This window comes from Salvelinus fontinalis, chromosome 40 (assembly GCF_029448725.1).
Source record: "Salvelinus fontinalis isolate EN_2023a chromosome 40, ASM2944872v1, whole genome shotgun sequence".
In the NCBI taxonomy this organism is placed as follows: domain Eukaryota; kingdom Metazoa; phylum Chordata; class Actinopteri; order Salmoniformes; family Salmonidae; genus Salvelinus; species Salvelinus fontinalis.
Window position 1 is genome coordinate 17,621,633 of NC_074704.1, and position 19,488 is coordinate 17,641,120.

The 19,488-nt window shown below is 44.5% G+C and overlaps 1 protein-coding gene across 2 annotated transcripts in view; it reads left to right on the forward strand.

Moving 5' to 3' along the window:
* The first annotated feature begins 8,587 nt into the window (after positions 1-8,587).
* The window catches only part of LOC129839304 (septin-9-like), a 90,468-nt gene continuing 79,567 nt past the window's right edge, over positions 8,588-19,488 (forward strand). The window contains exon 1 of one of the 2 annotated variants that reach the window (XM_055906623.1): positions 8,588-8,964. In XM_055906623.1, the coding sequence (XP_055762598.1) occupies positions 8,940-8,964 (25 nt within the window). In that variant the 5' untranslated portion in view covers positions 8,588-8,939. The remainder of the gene's footprint in view (positions 8,965-19,488) is intronic. The other variant, XM_055906626.1, reaches the window with a different exon arrangement.

Consider the following 19,488-nt stretch of genomic DNA (forward strand, 5'->3'; position numbering starts at 1 on the left):
GACCACCTGGCTGGTGTGTTTAAGGACATATTCAATCTATCCTTATCCGAGTCTGCTGTTCCCACATGCTTCAAGAGGGCCACCATTGTTCTTGTTCCCAAGAAAGCTAAGGTAACTGAGCTAAACGACTACTGCCCCGTAGCACTCACTTCCGTCATCATGAAGTGCTTTGAGAGACTAGTCAAGGACCATATCACCTCCACCCTACCTGACACCCGAGACCCACTCCAATTTGCTTATCGACCCAATACGTCCACAGACGACGCAATCGCAACCACACTGCACACTGCCCTAACCCATCTGGACAAGAGGAATACCTATGTGAGAATGCTGTTCATCGACTACAGCTCAGCATTTAACACCATAGTACCCTCCAAACTCGTCATCAAGCTCGAGACCCTGGGTCTCGACCCCGCCCTGTGCAACTGGGTCCTGGACTTCCTGACGGGCTGCCCCCAGGTGGTGAGGGTAGATAACAACATCTCCACCCCGCTGATCCTCAACACTGGGGCCCCACAAGGGTGTGTTCTGAGCCCTCTCCTGTACTCCCTGTTCACCCACGACTGCGTGGCCATGCACGCCTCCAACTCAATCATCAAGTTTGAGGACGACACTACAGTGGTAGGCTTGATTACCAACAACGACGAGACGGCCTACAGGGAGGAGGTGAGGGCCCTCGGAGTGTGGTGTCAGGAAAATAACCTCACACTCAACGTCAACAAAACAAAGGAGAGGATTATGGACTTCAGGAAACAGCAGAGGGAGCACCCCCCTATCCACATCGACGGGACAGTAGTGGAGAAGGTGGAAAGTTTTAAGTTCCTCGGTGTACACATCACGGACAAACTGAATTGGTCCACCCACACAGACAGCGTTGTGAAGAAGGCGCAGCAGCGCCTCTTCAACCTCAGGAGGCTGAAGAAATTTGGCTTGTCACCAAAAGCACTCACAAACGTCTACAGATGCACAATCGAGAGCATCCTGTCGGGCTGTATCACCGCCTGGTACGGCAACTGCTCCGCCCACAACCGTAAGGCTCTCCAGAGGGTAGTGAGGTCTGCACAACGCATCACCGGGGGCAAACTACCTGCCCTCCAGGACACCTACACCACCCAATGTCACAGGAAGGCCATAAAGATCATCAAGGACAACAACCACCCGAGCCACTGCCTGTTCACCCCGCTATCATCCAGAAGGCGAGGTCAGTACAGGTGCATCAAAGCAGGGACCGAGATACTGAAAAACAGCTTCTATCTCAAGGCCATCAGACTGTTAAACAGCCACCACTAACATTTAGTGGCCGCTGCCAACATACTGACTCAACTCCAGCCACTTTAATAATGGGAATTGATGGAAATTATGTAAAAATGTATCAGTAGCCACTTTAAACAATGCCACTTAATATAATGTTTACATACCCATCTCATATGTATATGTATATACTGTACTCTATATCATCTACTGCATCTTGCCATCTTTATGTATTACATGTATCACTAGCCACTTTAAACTATGCCACTTTATGTTTACATACCCTACATTACTCATCTCATATGTATAGACTGTACTCTATACCATCTACTGCATCTTGCCTATGCCGTTCTGTACCATCACTCATTCATATATCTTTATGTACATATTCTTTATCCCTTTACACTTGTGTGTGTATAGGTAGTAGTTGTGGAATTGTTAGGTTAGATTACTCGTTGGTTATTACTGCATTGTCGGAACTAGAAGCACAAGCATTTCGCTACACTCGCATTAACATCTGCTAACAATGTGTATGTGACAAATAAAATTTGATTTGATTTGAGTTGAAGTCGGAAGTTTACATACACCTTAGCCAAATACATTTAAACTCAGTTTTTCACAATTCCTGACATTTAATCCTAATAAATATACCCTGTCTTAGGTCAGTTACGATCACCACTTCATTTTAAGAATGTGAAATGTCAGAATAATAGTAAAGAGAAAGATTTATTTCAGCTTTTCTTTCATCACATTCCCAGTGGGTTAGAAGTTTACATACACTCAATTAGTTTTTGGTAGCATTGCCTTTAAATTGTTTAACTTGGGTCAAACATTTCGGGTAGCCTTCCACAAGCTTCCCACAATAAGTTGGGTGAATTTTTGCCCATTTCTCCTGACAGAGCTGGTGTAACGGAATCAGGTTTGTAGGCCTCCTTGCTCGCACATGCTTTTTCAGTTCTGCCCACAAATGTTCTATGGGATTGAAGGTCAGGGCTTTGTGATGGCCACTCCAATACGTTGACTTTGTTGTCCTTAAGCCATTTTGCCACAACTTTGGAAGTGTGTTTGGGGTCATTGTCCATTTGGAAGACCCATTTGCGACCAAGCTTTAACTTCCTGACTGATGTCTTGAGATGTTCCTTCAATATATCCACATAATTTTCCTACCTCATGATGCCATCTATTTTGTGAAGTGCACCAGTCCCTCCTGCAGCACAGCACCCCCACAACACGATGCTGCCACCACTCCGTGCTTCACGGTTGGGATGATGTTCTTCGGCTTGCAAGCATCCCCCTTTTTTCTCCAAACATAACAATGGTCATTATGGCCAAACAGTTCTATTTTTGTTTCATCAGACCAGGCGATATTTCTTCAAAATGTACAATCTTTCTCCCCATGTGCAGTTGCAAACCGTAGTCTGGCTTTTTTATGGTGGTTTTGGAGCAGTGGCATCTTCCTTGCTCAGCGGCCTTTCAGCTTATGTCGATATAGGACTCGTTTTACTGTGGATATAGGTACTTTTGTACCTGTTTCCTCCAGCATCTTCACAAGGTCCTTTGCTGTTGTTCTAGGATTGATTTGCACTTTTCGCACCAAAGTACGTTCATCTCTAGGAGACAGAACACGTCTCCTTCCTGAGCAGTATGATGACTGTGTGGTCCCATGGTGTTTATACTTGTGTATTATTGTTTGTACAGATGAACGTGGTACCTTCAGGCGTTTAGAAATTGCTCCAGAGGATGAACCAGACTGTGGAGGTCTACAATTATTTTTCTGCGGTCTTGGCCGATTTCTTTTGATTTTCCCATGATGTCAAGCAAAGAGGCACTGACTTTGAAGGTAGGCCTTGAAATATATCCACAGGTACACCTCCAATTGACTCAAATTATGTCAATTAGCCTATCAGAAGCTTCTAAATCCATGACATCATTTTCTGGAATTTTCCAAGCTGTTTAAAGGCACAGACAACTTAGGTGTATGTAAACTTCTGACCCACTGGAATTGTGATTACAGTGAAATAAGTGAAATAATCTGTCTGTAAACAATTGTTGGAAAAATTACTTGTGTCATGCACAAAGTAGATGTCTTACCAGACTTGCCAAAACTGTAGTTTGTTAACAAGAAATTTGTGGAGTGGTTGAAAAACGAGTTTTAATGACTCCAACCTAAGTGTATGTAAACTTCCGACTTCAACTGTATATATATATATGCATTCAAGTTGAGCTGCATCACTCAAGCTTTTAAACATCTTTGGTGAAATCAAGATTAAACTGTGGCCTACATTTAGCAATGTACAAATTATTACAATTATTTCCCGGCCCCACTGCCAATCGCTCTGACAAAAATTGCCTTGCAGCTGAATCTATTTGCCTTCCCCTGACGTATGTGTTAATACAGTCATAAAGTATGTTTCTATCATGTGTGAAAGTGTGGTGAAGCGTCCCTGTCGTTTGTGAGACTTTACGTCTTCCTGTTCATTCTGTTGCCTTGTCTTGTACCCTTTTGTTCATGTAGATTGGAGATACCCATTAACTTCAACCTATATGTAAATAAGGAGGTGAGAAACTTAAAAAGCAGGTTTGCTATTTAGAATGCACTTGGTAAGGTAGGAGGTGGTACTGGGAGCTGGTGTTCCATCCAGTAAGAGGACAGGTAGGATAGGGCAGAAACACTCGGAATTTCAGCTCCAATTTCCTTTCCACTTTCAAGGTATGGAAGAAGAATGATCTATACAAAAAAATATTTCCCATTCAGCTGAACATACAGTATTTATGAATACATGATGTATCTATACATAGTTAAAAAGGCATCAAATCTACATATTAACCTACAGCTAGTCTCTCTCAACCCTGAAAACACATGCAGCTGAGTGAAACTAACACCTAAGATGTTTTGGAGAGCTTGTGGTTGGCCCGATTAAAAAAGAGATAGGAAATAGAGCAAAGCAGGGAGTGCTATAAAATGACAGGTTGTAGAGTAGCCAAGGGACGTGATAGGTAGGAATGAGGAGGACCCGTGGTTGCAGAAAAGCAATACTTGAGTTTATTGCAGATTAAGAATTTCAGGATACATGGCTTGTCTTGAAAAAAACGTTGTCCGTAGCAGTAGCAATCAGTATACAAGAACTCACAAAAAATGACAGCGAGTCTAAAGTTCAACCCCTCAATAGGGTTCCTACTTCAGCTAAGACTATGCCTAACTCATTCCATGGAGGGCCTAGTGTCTGCAGTTTTTTTTTTTTTTACTTTCAGTATAGACCTAGACAACCAGGCGAGGGAAGTTTTTCACTAATTAGTGACCTTAATTCATCAAGTCAAAGAGAGGAGCGAAACCCACAGACACTCAGCCTTCCGTGGAATGAGTTTAACATGATCTAGTCCAGGGTTTCCAAAACTCGATCCTGGGTTTCCCCCCCACATTTAGTTTTTTGCCCTAACACTACACTGCTGATTCAAATAACTAACTCATCATCAAGCTTTGATTATTTGAATCAGCTGTGTAGTGCTAGGGCAGGCCCGAGCTTGGGAAACCCTGATGTAAGCCAACCCCGTCTGTTTTGCCCCCCTAGTTGCGCTGGAGTCAGTTGTTGCTAAACAACCAACCCGTCTACGCTAAACAGCATATTAGGGATTACCCCTTCATCAGCTCTGAACAGAGCCTAACTCTCCCCTTTACTGGGACTAAAGAGAGTCTACCAGGACAGCCTAAATCAACTGCCTGTACATATCGGACACAACAAACTGCTTTGGAGCACGTTGTAAAATGGTGTTTAACCCTGAGCTGAGAGAAAAGGACAGCCTTTCTACCTTAACACCTAAACCATTCCCATATCAATTAACCAATGTGTACATTTAATTAGCTGAACTTTACTTTGTTAATTACACCAGGCAATACTATGAAAACAGTGATAGATGCTCTGCTGTGGCCTCTCCCTTGTAAACCAGAAAAGACAGTCATTTTGCTGACAGTACCAGAAACTGTAGTAGTTAAATGTCTCCTCACTAGAGGGCAGCAAAACCATGATCATGTAGACCTATATAAGGGTATGAGGAGATGCCATTGGCCATGTTCGAGAGCATCAAATCCATGATGCATTGTGGGTAAACGGTGACTGACTGATCTACAAATGTTCACGAGTTGTTATTTATGATGAAAGGTGATTTGTAGATCAGTTATTCGGCAATCGCCTGCAATGTCGAGCAAGCCCAATGGTCACATTCTGCTCAGACGTTGCTTGCATTAACCAATGGTTGCATGCCACGTCATCGACTGTCATCAACTGACATCTTGCTACAACATATGGTTAGCTGATACTTAAAAAACCTATCCGGGTGTTGTAAGATCTGTCAGGTGTCGAAACGTCTAAGCTCAGGAACACATAAATGTCTATGCATTCAATGGGCTCATTTGGTTCTCACATTTGCTGTGAGAAAAACGTCAAAAATAATTTGAATACATTTTTACAGCAGACTTCTATAAATGTAGTCACAGCTTGTGAACTAAAATGGCCATTAGTAGGCCAACAGAAGCCTACCCACTGGGTACACACTGGTTGAATCAACGTTGTTTCCACGTCCTTTCAATTAAATTAAGTTGAACCAACGTTGAATAGACATTTGTGCCCAGTGGGTATTTTGTCACAGCCTTTTGTTTTAAACAATCGGCAGCTATTTTATGTTTACAATCAGCAGCCTAATCAATTCTGATTGGCTTTTATTTTTTTGCGCATTGAGGCGGCAGTTAGGTCAACATCATCCATAGCAAAAACTGACTACCAGAGGAGGCTGGTGGGATGAGCTATAGGAGGGCGGGCTCATTGTAATGGCTTGAATTGAATAAATGGAAGGGTATCAAACACAAACATATGGAAACCACGTTTGACTCCGTTCCATAAATTCCATTCCAGCCATTAAAATGAGCCCGTCCTCCTATAGCTCCTCTCACCAGCCTCCTCTGCAGACCAAGTACAGGCAGCCTGGATCAAAATGTTGTTGTTTTAAAAGGTCAGCGTTGGAACTAACCATTTTAAATGAATACGTACTGTATTTCATCAAGGTAAGTTTCATTTTGGCTTCACAAGAGGAGCCTAAATAATGTCTTAAGCTTGTGTGGATTTTGCGCTTATCATGACTCCAAATCAATTGCAGTACATTGGGTCATTGGACGTCCACTTTAGCCTTGTCAGGGAAATGCCCCGACTCTAAAACGCTGCCCAAATGCTCTGTCTAATCGCAAATACGCCTCGCACGCAAAACAGGTTTAGAAACATTTGTAACTTAACTTTAATATGAATGACAACATTTTTCTAACACAAAAGATACACTTACTGTATACATGACACAGTATAGCAAAGTTGCACCCAGCTGTGTTTTGAGTAACACCTGCTTCTGACCTGACCGGAAATGTGAAATGGAATGGTCCAATGGAAATGTGAGTGCACGGTGAGAGGATGTGTCATTCCATGGCTGAAGGCTGTTACAGCTGGGTGCAACTTTCTAAACTGCTTACAGTAAGAGTATATTTTGTATTTGAGAGATTCTTACTCACTGGTATAAAAGTTAAGTTCCAAAGGTTTCCAAAACCATATTGCAAACTAGGATTATGAACGTTTCTAAACGTTAAAACAGAGCGTTGGGATTGTAGTTCATTCACATAGAGCCAGTTGTGATCCATACCTTCAGTTTACAACCCAAAAGACTATAAGCCTCCTTGAGTTCCCGAGAGCTAGTGTGGATTAGTTAAGGCCCAGACAATAGGAGCTAACCTGCCTATTTCAAGTTAAATATGAAACTTAAGCTATGAGTATAAAATTTTAAATGACTAGCCTCATCCATGTTGAATTCTCATCTTTCCCATGTGATTTATTTTCTATTTTTCTTTTATTTAACTCGGCAAGTCAGTTAAGAACAAATTCTTATTTTCAATGACAGCCCAGTGGGTTAATGGCCTTGTTCAGGGGCAGAACAACTGAGTTTTACCTTGTCAGCTCAGGGATTCAATCTTGCAACCTTTCGGTTACAAGTCCAACTCTCTAACCACTAGGCTACCTGCCACCCCGATGAGAAATTCTAAAAAGTTTTGAGAAAAAGTTTTGAGAAAAAGTTTTTGTCAGTGCCCTAAAGATATTATGAGACATTGCATTTGGGGGGAAAGATATTTCAGCTGGACAAAGGCTAACATTTTTAGGTCTGAATTAGTTTCATTATTACCACAACTATACTGAACGAAAATATCAACGCAACATGTAAAGTGTTGGTCCCATGTTTCATGAGCTGAAATAAAATATCCCAGAATTGTTCCATATGCACAAAAATATTATTTATCTAAAATGTTGTGTACAAATTTGTTTACATCCCTGTTAGTAAACATTTCTCCTTTGCCCCAATGTTGTTTAAAAAAAAAATCATCCACCTGCCAGGTGTGGCAAATCAAGAAGCTGATTAAATAGCATGATTGTTACACAGGTGCACCTTGTGCTGGGGACAATAAAAGGCCACTAAAATATGCAGTTTTGTCACACAACAATGCCACAGATGTCTCAAGTTTTGAGGGAGCGTGCAATTGGCTTGCTGACTGCAAGAATGTCCACCAGAGCAGTTGCCAGAGAATTGAATGTTCATGTCTCTACCTTAACCCACCTCCAATGTCATTTTAGAGAATTTGGCAGTAAGTCCAACCAGCATCACAACCACAGACCACGTGTAACCACGTCAGCCCGGGATCTCCAGATCCGGCTTCTTCGCCTATGGAATCATCTGAGACCAGCCACCAGGACAGCTGATGAAACAGAGGAATATTTCTGTCTGTAATAAAGCCCTTTGGTGGGGTAAAACCCATTCTGATTGGCTGGGCCTGGCTCCCAATTTGGTGGGCCTATGTCCTCCCATGCCCGCTCTTGGCTGCGCCCCTGCCCAGTCATGTGAAATCTATAGATTAGGGCATAATATAATTATTTAAATTGACTGATTTCCTTAAACTAACTGTAACAGTAAACCGTGAAATTGTTGCATGTTGCATTTTATTTTTGTTCAGTAATAGAAACATCTGAGCCATTAATATTTATAGTTTTAAATAGGGTGTTTGTAACATTTTACACCACAATAAAATGCAATGGATGTTTTCTAATTTACGAATAGAACCTAATCAATCTTCCATGTAATGGTCAGTAGAGCGACATTTTGGGGATGCCAATGAGCTCAAACAAATGTATTCCGTAGGGTAACAACCCATGACGTCGTCTCTGCGACCTCTCTCACATGGATTTACATGGATTGACTGGATGCTTACGCATGGATGACGTCATGCATGGAAAGCGGAACCCTAAAATAACAGCATGGTCATAAGTGGGACGTGCGTAAAAGGCACATCAACATCCATTCGTGCCACTGATGCACGCTTCGTTCCGTATGCAAGCTCGTGTGGTCTGAAACTTGGAGCATCCCACGAAGTGCACATCAGGCTTGGTGAAACATCCAGCGACAATAAATAATACAGGCTAGGCTACGATAAATTAGAGTAGGCTACTCGGTGGTTTGAATTGGGATACGGCGAACGGTTACGCATGAGCCGCGACAACAGTGAGAACAGTGAAAGGACTAGCAGGATCTACTACAAGAATACTTGGACGAATACTCAATACATTTTTTGGAGATAACGTTGACTAAATTGTCTCCCAAACGACCAGAACATGAAGAAAAGTCCTGCGAATTCAGGTATGTTGGGAAATGTGTTATTATTATGGAATACACTATTGTGCGCCCACCCCGCAATTCCAAGTTGCTTTATTTCCAAAATATCTTGAAGGCTTGTTGTAGATGATGTGATATTTGAGTGCATGTCTGTCTACTGTTTATTTTCAGCTCTTAGTTCGTTCCTTTGTATTTTAATTATTTTAATTTGAACCTCCTTTTATATATATTTCTGAATATATTTTAGTTTAATGATCTATGGGCTAGTGTTTTTCCCTACATGTCTGCATGTGTACCATATACCTGGATTTCCCTGTATTTTCATTACTTGCATGACTTGTCATTAGACAAATCAAAGAGCCTACACTTAAACGCAGGGAGCAGTACAGGTCAGTCGCCTCTACTCCTTTTCTCTCCTTTTTATTATCAGACTCTTTCCTTTTATTTATTTGATCTTTCAGGCTGTCTTTTTTTTCATTTTCTTCTCTCCCTCTGATCAATGTGGGTATGCAGACTGAGTGTACTCTACCTAGAGGATACCCCCTGGACTTCTCTAGCCATTAAGGCCTCTGTCTCATTATGCATCATCCCTCTGTCCGTCTCCTTCCTGCTCTCTGTGGCTGTGATGTGCTGGCCCTCTCTATGGCTGTGCTCTATTAATACACATAGTGGTGTGTGTGTGTGTCACAGCATACCTCTGCTCAGTGGCTCTTCTCAGACTCCATCTGTGCTTCCCACTTGTTCCCAACGTTCAGGACCACAGGTCGGGCTCCTGGGATCAAGTGGATCAGAGAATCGGAAAAGAACACATGCTGATGCCACAGTGTTTTTTCATGTGTTGGGATTCATGCTCAGATCACGGTTGGCAATACACCACAAATGGATCAGGGACCAGGCTAAGCATCATTAAGTCAGTGTGTGACCTTTCAGAGGGAAGGAGAATGGCCTTTAAAGCAGGACCTTTTCCTACATAGCATTATCCTCAGCAGTTTATGGAGTGTTATCAGTGATTATTACTGTATGTCGGCTCCTATCTCTGTTTATCATCCCAGAGACCTGTGAGAGCTCTGATACTGATACCAGCCCTCTCTTAGTGGTGGTGTTGAGACAAACCAGACAGCCCGTCCCAAAACACTCCCTAACCCTTCTCCTTGGGCCTATCCTTTCAATGTTAAATCTGTAAGTTGTTAGCAATATGGTGGAAGGTCCCCCACTACACTGCTCCAGCCTATCCAAACCCTTCAGATCTGCTTATACTGATACCAGGGCTCTGTTTGTGAGGATGAGGCGAAACAGAGGCCCACTCTGAAGGGAAACTCACCCAGGGGCTTCTCTGCTTAGTTCAAGCATTGCATGGATGCGTCCTGATTAACCGCCAACGGCTCGGTTGCCTGTATTTCTGAGCTGATTCTTCATGAGTTATGATGATGCTCTGTTCTAGGGGCAATTCTGGGCTTGTGTAGTTGTCACAAGTGGAGATGTTGAGAGAAATGGGGAGAAATGTGAAAAAGCACCTGCACCAAAAAGGCTAAAAAAAAAAAGCACCTGCCTCAGGTTTGCAGTAGTCTATTTTGCGTTGCTGTGGTTAGCTCTGGTCTATTTTGCGTTGCTGTGGTTAGCTCTGGTCTATTTTGCGTTGCTGTTTTTTATTTTAATTTTTTTATTTCACCTTTATTTAACCAGGTAGGCTAGTTGAGAACAAGTTCTCATTTGCAACTGCGACCTGGCCAAGATAAAGCATAGCAGTGTGAACAGACAACAACACAGAGTTACACATGGAGTAAACAATAGACAAGTCAATAACATGGTAGAAAAAAGAGAATCTATATACAATGTGTGCAAAAGGCATGAGGTAGGCAATAAATCGAATAATTACAATTTAGCAGATTAACACTGGAGTGATAAATCATCAGATGATCATGTGCAAGAAGAGATACTGGTGTGCAAAAGAGCAGAAAAGTAAATAAATAAAAGCAGTATGGGGGTGAGGTAGGTAAATTGGGTGGGTAGTTTACAGATGGACTATGTACAGCTGCAGCGATCAGTTAGCTGCTCGGATAGCAGATTTTTTAAGTTGTTGAGGGAGATAAAAGTCTCCAACTTCAGAGATTTTTGCAATTCGTTCCAGTCGCAGGCAGCAGAGAACTGGAAGGAAAGGCGTCCAAATGAGGTTTTGGCTTTAGGGATGATCAGTGAGATACACCTGCTGGAGCGCGTGCTACGGGTGGGTGTAGCCATCGTGACCAGTGAACTGATATAAGGCGGCACTTTACCTAGCATAGCCTTGTAGATGACCTGGAGCCAGTGGGTCTGACGACGAACATGTAGCGAGGGCCAGCCGACTAGGGCATACAGGTCGCAGTGGTGGGTCGTATAAGGTGCTTTAGTAACAAAACGGATGGCACTGTGATAAACTGCATCCAGTTTGCTGAGTAGAGTATTGGAAGCTATTTTGTAGATGACATCGCCGAAGTCGAGGATCGGTAGGATAGTCAGTTTTACTAGGGTAAGTTTGGCGGCGTGAGTGAAGGAGGCTTTGTTCCGGAATAGAAAGCCGACTCTAGATTTGATTTTGGATTGGAGATGTTTGATATGAGTCTGGAAGGAGAGTTTGCAGTCTAGCCACACACCTAGGTACTTATAGATGTCCACATATTCTAGGTCGGAACCGTCCAGGGTGGTGATGCTAGTCGGGCGTGCGGGTGCAGGCAGGGAGCGGTTGAAAAGCATGCATTTGGTTTTACTAGCGTTTAAGAGCAGTTGGAGGCCACGGAAGGAGTGTTGTATGGCATTGAAGCTCGTTTGGAGGTTAGATAGCACAGTGTCCAGGGAAGGGCCGGAAGTATACAGAATGGTGTCGTCTGCGTAGAGGTGGATCAGGGAATCGCCCCCAGCAAGAGCAACATCATTGATGTATACAGAGAAAAGAGTCGGCCCGAGAATTGAACCCTGTGGTACCCCCATAGAGACTGCCAGAGGACCGGACAACATGCCCTCCGATTTGACACACTGAACTCTGTCTGCAAAGTAGTTGGTGAACCAGGCAAGGCAGTCATTAGAAAAACCGAGGCTATTGAGTCTGCCGATAAGAATATGGGGATTGACAGAGTCGAAAGCCTTGGCCAGGTCGATGAAGACGGCTGCACAGTAATGTCTTTTATCGATGGCGGTTATGATATCGTTTAGTACCTTGAGCGTGGCTGAGGTGCACCCGTGACCGGCTCGGAAACCGGATTGCACAGCGGAGAAGGTACGGTGGGATTCGAGATGGTCAGTGATCTGTTTGTTGACTTGGCTTTCGAAGACCTTAGCTAGGCAGGGCAGGATGGATATAGGTCTGTAACAGTTTGGGTCCAGGGTGTCTCCCCCTTTGAAGAGGGGGATGACAGCGGCAGCTTTCCAATCCTTGGGGATCTCAGATGATACGAAGGAGAGGTTGAACAGGCTGGTAATAGGGGGTGCGACAATGGCGGCGGACAGTTTCAGAAATAGGGGGTCCAGATTGTCAAGCCCAGCTGATTTGTATGGGTCCAGGTTTTCCAGCTCTTTCAGAACATCTGCTATCTGGATATGGGTAAAGGAGAAGCTGGGGAGGCTTGGGCGAGTAGCAGCGGGGGGGGCGGGGCTGTTGGCCAAGGTTGGAGTCGCCAGGTGGAAGGTATGGCCAGCCATTGAGAAATGTTTGTTGAAGTTTTCGATTATCACAGACTTATCAGTGGTGACCGTGTTATCTAGCCTCAGTGCAGTGGGTAGCTGGGAGGAGGTGCTCTTGTTTTCCATGGACTTTACAGTATCCCAGAACTTTTTGGAGTTAGAGCTACAGGATGCAAATTTCTGCTTGAAAAAGCTGGCCTTTGCTTTCCTGACTGACTGCGTGTATTGGTTCCTGACTTCCCTGAACAGTTGCATATCACAGGGGCTCTTCGATGCTATTGCAGTTCGCCACAGGATGTTTTTGTGCTGGTCGAGGGCAGTCAGGTCTGGAGTGAACCAAGGGCTATATCTGTTCTTGGTTCTGCATTTTTTGAACGGAGCATGCTTGTCTAATATGGTGAGGAAGTAACTTTTAAAGAATGACCAGGCATCCTCAACTGACGGGATGAGGTCAATATCCTTCCAGGGTACCCGGGCCAGGTCGATTAGAAAGGCCTGCTCGCAGAAGTGTTTCAGGGAGCGTTTGACAGTGATGAGGGGTGGTTGTTTGACCGTGGACCCGTGGCGGATACAGGCAATGAGGCAGTGATCGCTGAGATCTTGATTGAAGACAGCAGAGGTGTATTTGGAGGGGAAGTTGGTCAGGATAATGTCTATTAGGGTGCCCATGTTTACGGATTTAGGGTTGTACCTGGTGGGTTCCTTGATGATTTGTGTGAGATTGAGGGCATCAAGCTTAGATTGTAGGACTGCCGGGGTGTTAAGCATATCCCAGTTTAGGTCACCTAACAGAACAAACTCTGAAGCTAGATGGGGAGCGATCAATTCACAGATGGTGTCCAGGGCACAGCTGGGAGCTGAGGGGGGTCGGTAGCAGGCGGCAACAGTGAGAGACTTATTTCTGGAGAGATTAATTTTTAAAATTAGAAGTTCGAACTGTTTGGGCATAGACTTGGAAAGTATGACAGAACTTTGCAGGCTATCTCTGCAGTAGATTGCAACTCCTCCCCCTTTGGCAGTTCTATCTTGACGGAAAGTGTTATAGTTGGGTATAGAAATCTCAGAGTTTTTGGTGGCCTTCCTAAGCCAGGATTCAGACACGGCAAGGACATCAGGGTTGGCAGAGTGTGCTAAAGCGGTGAGTAAGGCAAACTTAGGGAGGAGGCTTCTGATGTTGACATGCATGAGGCCAAGGCTTTTTCGATCACAGAAGTCAACAAATGAGGGTGACTGGGGACATGCAGGGCCTGGGTTTACCTCCACATCACCCGAGGAACAGAGTAGTAGTAGGATGAGGGTGCGGCTAAAGGCTATCAAAACTGGTCGCCTAGAGCGTTGGGGACAAGGAATAAAAGGAGCAGTTTTATGGGCGTGGTAGAATAGATTCTGGGCATAATGTGCAGACCAGGGTATGGTGGGGCACGGGTACAGCGGAGGCAAGCCCAGGCACTGGGTGATGATAAGAGAGGTTGTATCTCTGGACATGCTGGTCTCAATGGGTGAGGTCACCGCATGTGTGGGGGGTGGGACAAAGGAGGTATCAGAGGTACGGAGAGTGGAACTACGGGGTCCATTGCAAACCAAAACAATGATAACTAGCCTGAACAACAGTATGCAAGGCATATTGATATTTGAGAGAGACATACAATAAGGCATAAAGTGATTGCAGGTCATGATTGGGAGAGCTAGCTAAAACAGCAGGTGAGATAACAGCAGCTAGTCAGCTAACACAGCAACAGAAGGTAAAAATGGCGACGACTGGGCAGAGAGGGTCGGATTAACTACACACAGATCCTGAGTTAAGGCACAGAGCCGACAGATAAAACACAAATAAACAGAATGGAGTACCGTGAATTAATGGACAGTCAAGCAGGCATCAGCTATGTAGCCAAGTGATCATAGTGTCCAGGGGGCAGCCGTAGATGGAGTAGTGAGGCCTCCACTAAGCTAGCACGCGTTTAAAGTTAGTAGCCCGGGGGGGGTGGTCTGCTCAGACGGAGGGGGTCTGCTCAGACGGAGGCCGGTTGAGGGCACGTCTGCAAACCAGACGTGGTCGTGTCGACAGAGAATCCAAGCCGGATGGCGAAAGAGAGGTTGTGAATTGTAGAATTGTGTTTGCTAACTGGTGCTAGCTTCCTGGCTGCGCTAGCTGCAAGATAAGCTAGCAGTTAGCAGACCGGGGCAGGCAAGTTAGCCTTTGGGGGACGTCGCGATGGGGGGGAAGTCTGTTTTTGCCTCTTCGTGCGGTGACGTCGATAGACCAGTCGTGGAATTAGTAGGGTTCCAGGTAGCTCTAGGTAGCTAACAGGCCTAGTAGGTTAGCAGAATGGGCCTTCAGCGGGCGTCACGCCTGAGGGGCCTGTTGGAGTCCCCGGGCAGATTATGTCGGTATTCCAGTCGTAGAGGATAGGCCGGGTTCCGTGCTCCGTACCGGCAGTAAATGGGTCCGGGTCTTGTAGCCCAGGAGTGGGCTTCAGTGGTAGCACAGGAGCCCTAGCCAATTAGCTTCAGGCTAATTGGTGCCTGCTCTGGTGCCTGCTCCGGGATGGAAACGCTAGCCAGGAGTGGTCACCCGGGATTGTGGTTAGCTAGTTGCGAAGATCCAGATGAAAATGTTCAGAGTTTGCGGTAGGAATCCGGGGATATGGAGAGAAATAGGTCCGTTATGCTCTGGTTTTAGTCACGTTGTTCGAACTAGCGAGAGCTTTCCGAGCTAAAGGTTAGCTGATGACCGCTAGCAATGGTGTGCTAACTGATAGCTGGTAGGCAGTTAGCTGGCTATCTTCAGTAGATGGATTCCAGATCAGAAGTAAATAGAAATACTTTAGAAAAAAGCAGATCCACGCCACATTGGGTGAGGCGGGTTGCAGGAGAGTATTTAGAAGTTGAGGTTTAAGAAAGTATTTTTAAAAGATATGCGAAGAAAAAGATGTAAAAAGATATATACAAGGGACACGGGACACGACAGGACAAAGACGTCTACACTGCTACGCCGTCTTGGAAGAAAAAGCTGTGGTTAGCTCTGGTCTATTTCGCATTGCTGTGGTTAGCTCTGGTCTATTTCGCATTGCTGTGGTTAGCTCTGGTCTATTTCGCATTGCTGTGGTTAGCTCTGGTCTATTTCCCGTCCCTGTAGTTAGCTCTGGTCTATTTTGCGTTGCTGTGGTTAGCTCTGGTCTATTTCGCATTGCTGTGGTTAGCTCTGGTCTATTTCCCGTCCCTGTAGTTAGCTCTGGTCTATTTCCCGTCCCTGTAGTTAGCTCTGGTCTATTTCCCGTCCCTGTAGTTAGCACTGGTCTATTTCCCGTCCCTGTAGTTAGCTCTGGTCTATTTCCCGTCCCTGTAGTTAGCTCTGGTCTATTTCGCGTTGCTGTGGTTAGCTCTGGTCTATTTCGCATTGCTGTGGTTAGCTCTGGTCTATTTCGCGTTGCTGTGATTAGCTCTGGTCTATTTCCCGTCCCTGTAGTTAGCTCTGGTCTATTTCGCGTTGCTGTGGTTAGCTCTGGTCTATTTCGCATTGCTGTGGTTAGCTCTGGTCTATTTCGCATTGCTGGGGTTAGCTCTGGTCTATTTCGCGTTGCTGTGATTAGCTCTGGTCTATTTCGCATTGCTGTGGTTAGCTCTGGTCTATTTCGCATTGCTGTAGTTAGCTCTGGTCTATTTTGCGTTGCTGTGATTAGCTCTGGTCTATTTCGCGTTGCTGTGGTTAGCTCTGGTCTATTTCCCGTCCCTGTAGTTAGCGCTGGTCTATTTCCCGTCCCTGTGGTTAGCTCTGATCTATTTTGCATCGCTATGTAACAGCAGGGGTCCTTCTCCCTCATCTACTCTCCTCCTCAGTCTTCCATTACTAACAACCAGTGTGTTACTAACAACCAGTGTGTCACGGCTCTTGTCGGGAATGCATGGACCAAAACGCAGCGTGGTAAGTGTTCATGATACATTTATTATTCAAAACACTCACACAAAATAACAGAGGGGAAACCAAAAACAGTCCTGTCAGGTGCAGATGTAACAAACAGAAAACAACTACCCACAAAACCCAAACGAAAAAGGACAACTTATATATGATCCCCAATCAGAGACAACGATAGACAGCTGCCTCTGATTGGGAACCACACCAACATAGAAATAAAGAAACTAGAATGACCACCCTAGTCACACGTTGGCCTAACCAAAATAGAGAATACAAATCTCTCTATGGCCAAGGCGTGACACAGTGGACATACAGTTGAAGTCGGAAGTTTACATACACCTTAGCCAAATACATTTAAACTCAGTTTTTCACAATTCCTGACATTTAATCATAGTATAAATTCCCTGTCTTAGGTCAGTTACAATCACTTTATTTAAAGAATGTGAAATGTCAGAATAATAGTAGTGAGAAGGATTTATTTCTTTCATCACATTCCCAGTAGGTCAGAAGTTTACATACACTCAATTAGTATTTGGTAGCATTGCCTTTAAATTGTTTAACTTGGGTCATACGTTTTGAGTAGCCTTCCACAAGCTTCCCACAATAAGTTGGGTGAATTTTGGCCCATTCCTCCTGACAGAGCTGGTGTAACTGAGTCAGGTTTGTAGGCCTCCTTGCTCGCGCACGCTTTTTCAGTTCTGCCCACAAATTTTCTATAGGATTGAGGGCAGGGCTTTGTGATGGCCACTCCAATACCTTGACTAAGTTGTCCTTAAGCCATTTTGCCACAACTTTGGAAGTATGTTTGGGGTCATTGTCCATTTGGAAGACCCATTTGCGACCAAGCTTTAACTTCCTGACTGATGTCTTGTGATGTTCCTTCAATATATCCACATCATTTTCCATCCTCACGATGCCATCCATTTTGTGAAGTGCACCAGTCCCTCCTGCAGCAAAGCACCCCCACAACATGATGCTGCCACCCCCGTGCTTCACGGTTGGGATGGTGTTCTTTGGCTTGCAACCCTCCCCCTTTTTCCTCCAAACATAACAATGGTCATTATGGACAAACAGTTCTATTTTTGTTTCATCAGACCAGAGGATATTTCTCCAAAATGTACGATCTTTGTCCCCTTGTGCAGTTGCAAACCGTAGTCTGGCTTTTTTAATGGTGGTTTTTGGAGCAGTGGCTTCTTCCTTGCTGAGCGGCCTTTCAGGTTATGTCGATATAGGACTCGTTTTACTGTGGATATAGATACTTTTTACCTGTTTCCTCCAGCATCTTCACAAGGTCCTTTGCTGTTGTTCTGGGATTGATTTGCACTTTTCGCACCAAAGTACGTTCATCTCTAGGAGACAGAACACGTCTCCTTCCTGAGCAGTATGATGGCTGCGTGGTTCCCATAGTGTTTATACTTGCGTACTATTGTTTTTACAGATGAACGTGGTACCTTCAGGTGTTTGGAAATTGCTCCCAAGGATGAACCAGACTTGTGGAGGTCTACAATTCTTTTTCTGAGGTCTGGGATGATTTCTTTTGATTTTCCCATGATGCCAAGCAAAGAGGCACTGAGTTTGAAGGTAGGCCTCGAAATATATCCACAGGTACACCTCCAATTGACTCAAATGATGTCAATTAGCCTATCAGAAGCTTCTAAAGCCATGACATAATTTTCTGGAATTTTCCAAGCTGTTTAAAAGGCACAGTCACCTTAGTGTATGTAAACGTCTAACCCACTGGAATTGTGATACAGTGAATCATAAGTTAAATAATCTGTCTGTAAACAATTGTTGGAAAAATTACTTGTGTCATGCACAAAGTAGATGTCCTAACCGACTTGCCAAAACTATAGTTTGTTAACAAGAAATGTGTGGAGTGGTTTAAAAACGAGTTTTAATGACTCCAACCTAAGTGTATGTAAACTTCCTACGTCAACTGTAGATATTATTACAGGGAATCTTCATCTGTCTGTCCGTCTGTCTGGGATACACATTGAGAACTAATGGGCTGGATGTACCCATGTTGTTACCTATTTTCCAGTAACAATCTCCAAATGAACGTGTGGTGGGGGCTCAGCTGAGTAAATGCACTCCCCATTCTCTCTCTCTCTGTACACGAGTGAACCCAGTCAGCTGCACTGTACACTGACTCCTCTCAGGATTTGTCCGCACACTGAATGGACCTTTTGTGCTAAGGAGTTGCTTAAGGGGGTGTTATGAACTTGTTGCACTTGCTATTTTTTAATACTGGCCTCCATAATGAAGTGGGTGTCAGGTCTCTAATGTGCATTAGCAGCACGCCTTTCAAAGACTTAATAGCAAATAATGGTTTGGTGAAGCGTAACGGCCCCATCTGCATGATTTGACATCACGAAAATCGTTATCCTGACCTACAGCGTTTTACATCCTGGTCTTTAGCTAAGTCAGTACTAACAGGAAAGAGAGAACAGAAATACATGTATTGTTAGTGTGTATGAGTTACTAATCTGTAACAGTGTTTTGTTTGTGTGTGGCGCAGTCGTCCCTAAGGGGGCAGCACTCCCGGTGATGTCATTGATATGAGGAAGTGACAAAATTATCTCAGTGCTGTGTACAGTATTTGGCTTAAGGAGGCTGTTGGCCTAGATCCCCCCCCCCCCGGCAGATGTCGCATCAGGGTCAACTGGGACCGCTAGGCATCTCTGGTTCCTGGGCACAGACAGTTGAAAGTAGGGCAGAGTCTCTCAACTCTGGACCAGGGTAACACCCACGCAGGGAGTGCAGGCTTTTGTTCCAGCCAAATACTAACTCTTGAATCAATTAATCAACGAGCCATTGACCAGTTGCATCAGGTGTGTAAGTGCTGAATCAGATTAGTGCTGGGCTGGAACAAATGCCTGCATACTGTGTGAGTGTCCCTGGACCAGAATTGAGCAACACCGTAGTAAAGGGATGCTGTTTATCAACCCTCCGTGTGGGTGGACGAGTTGAGCAACCCTGCA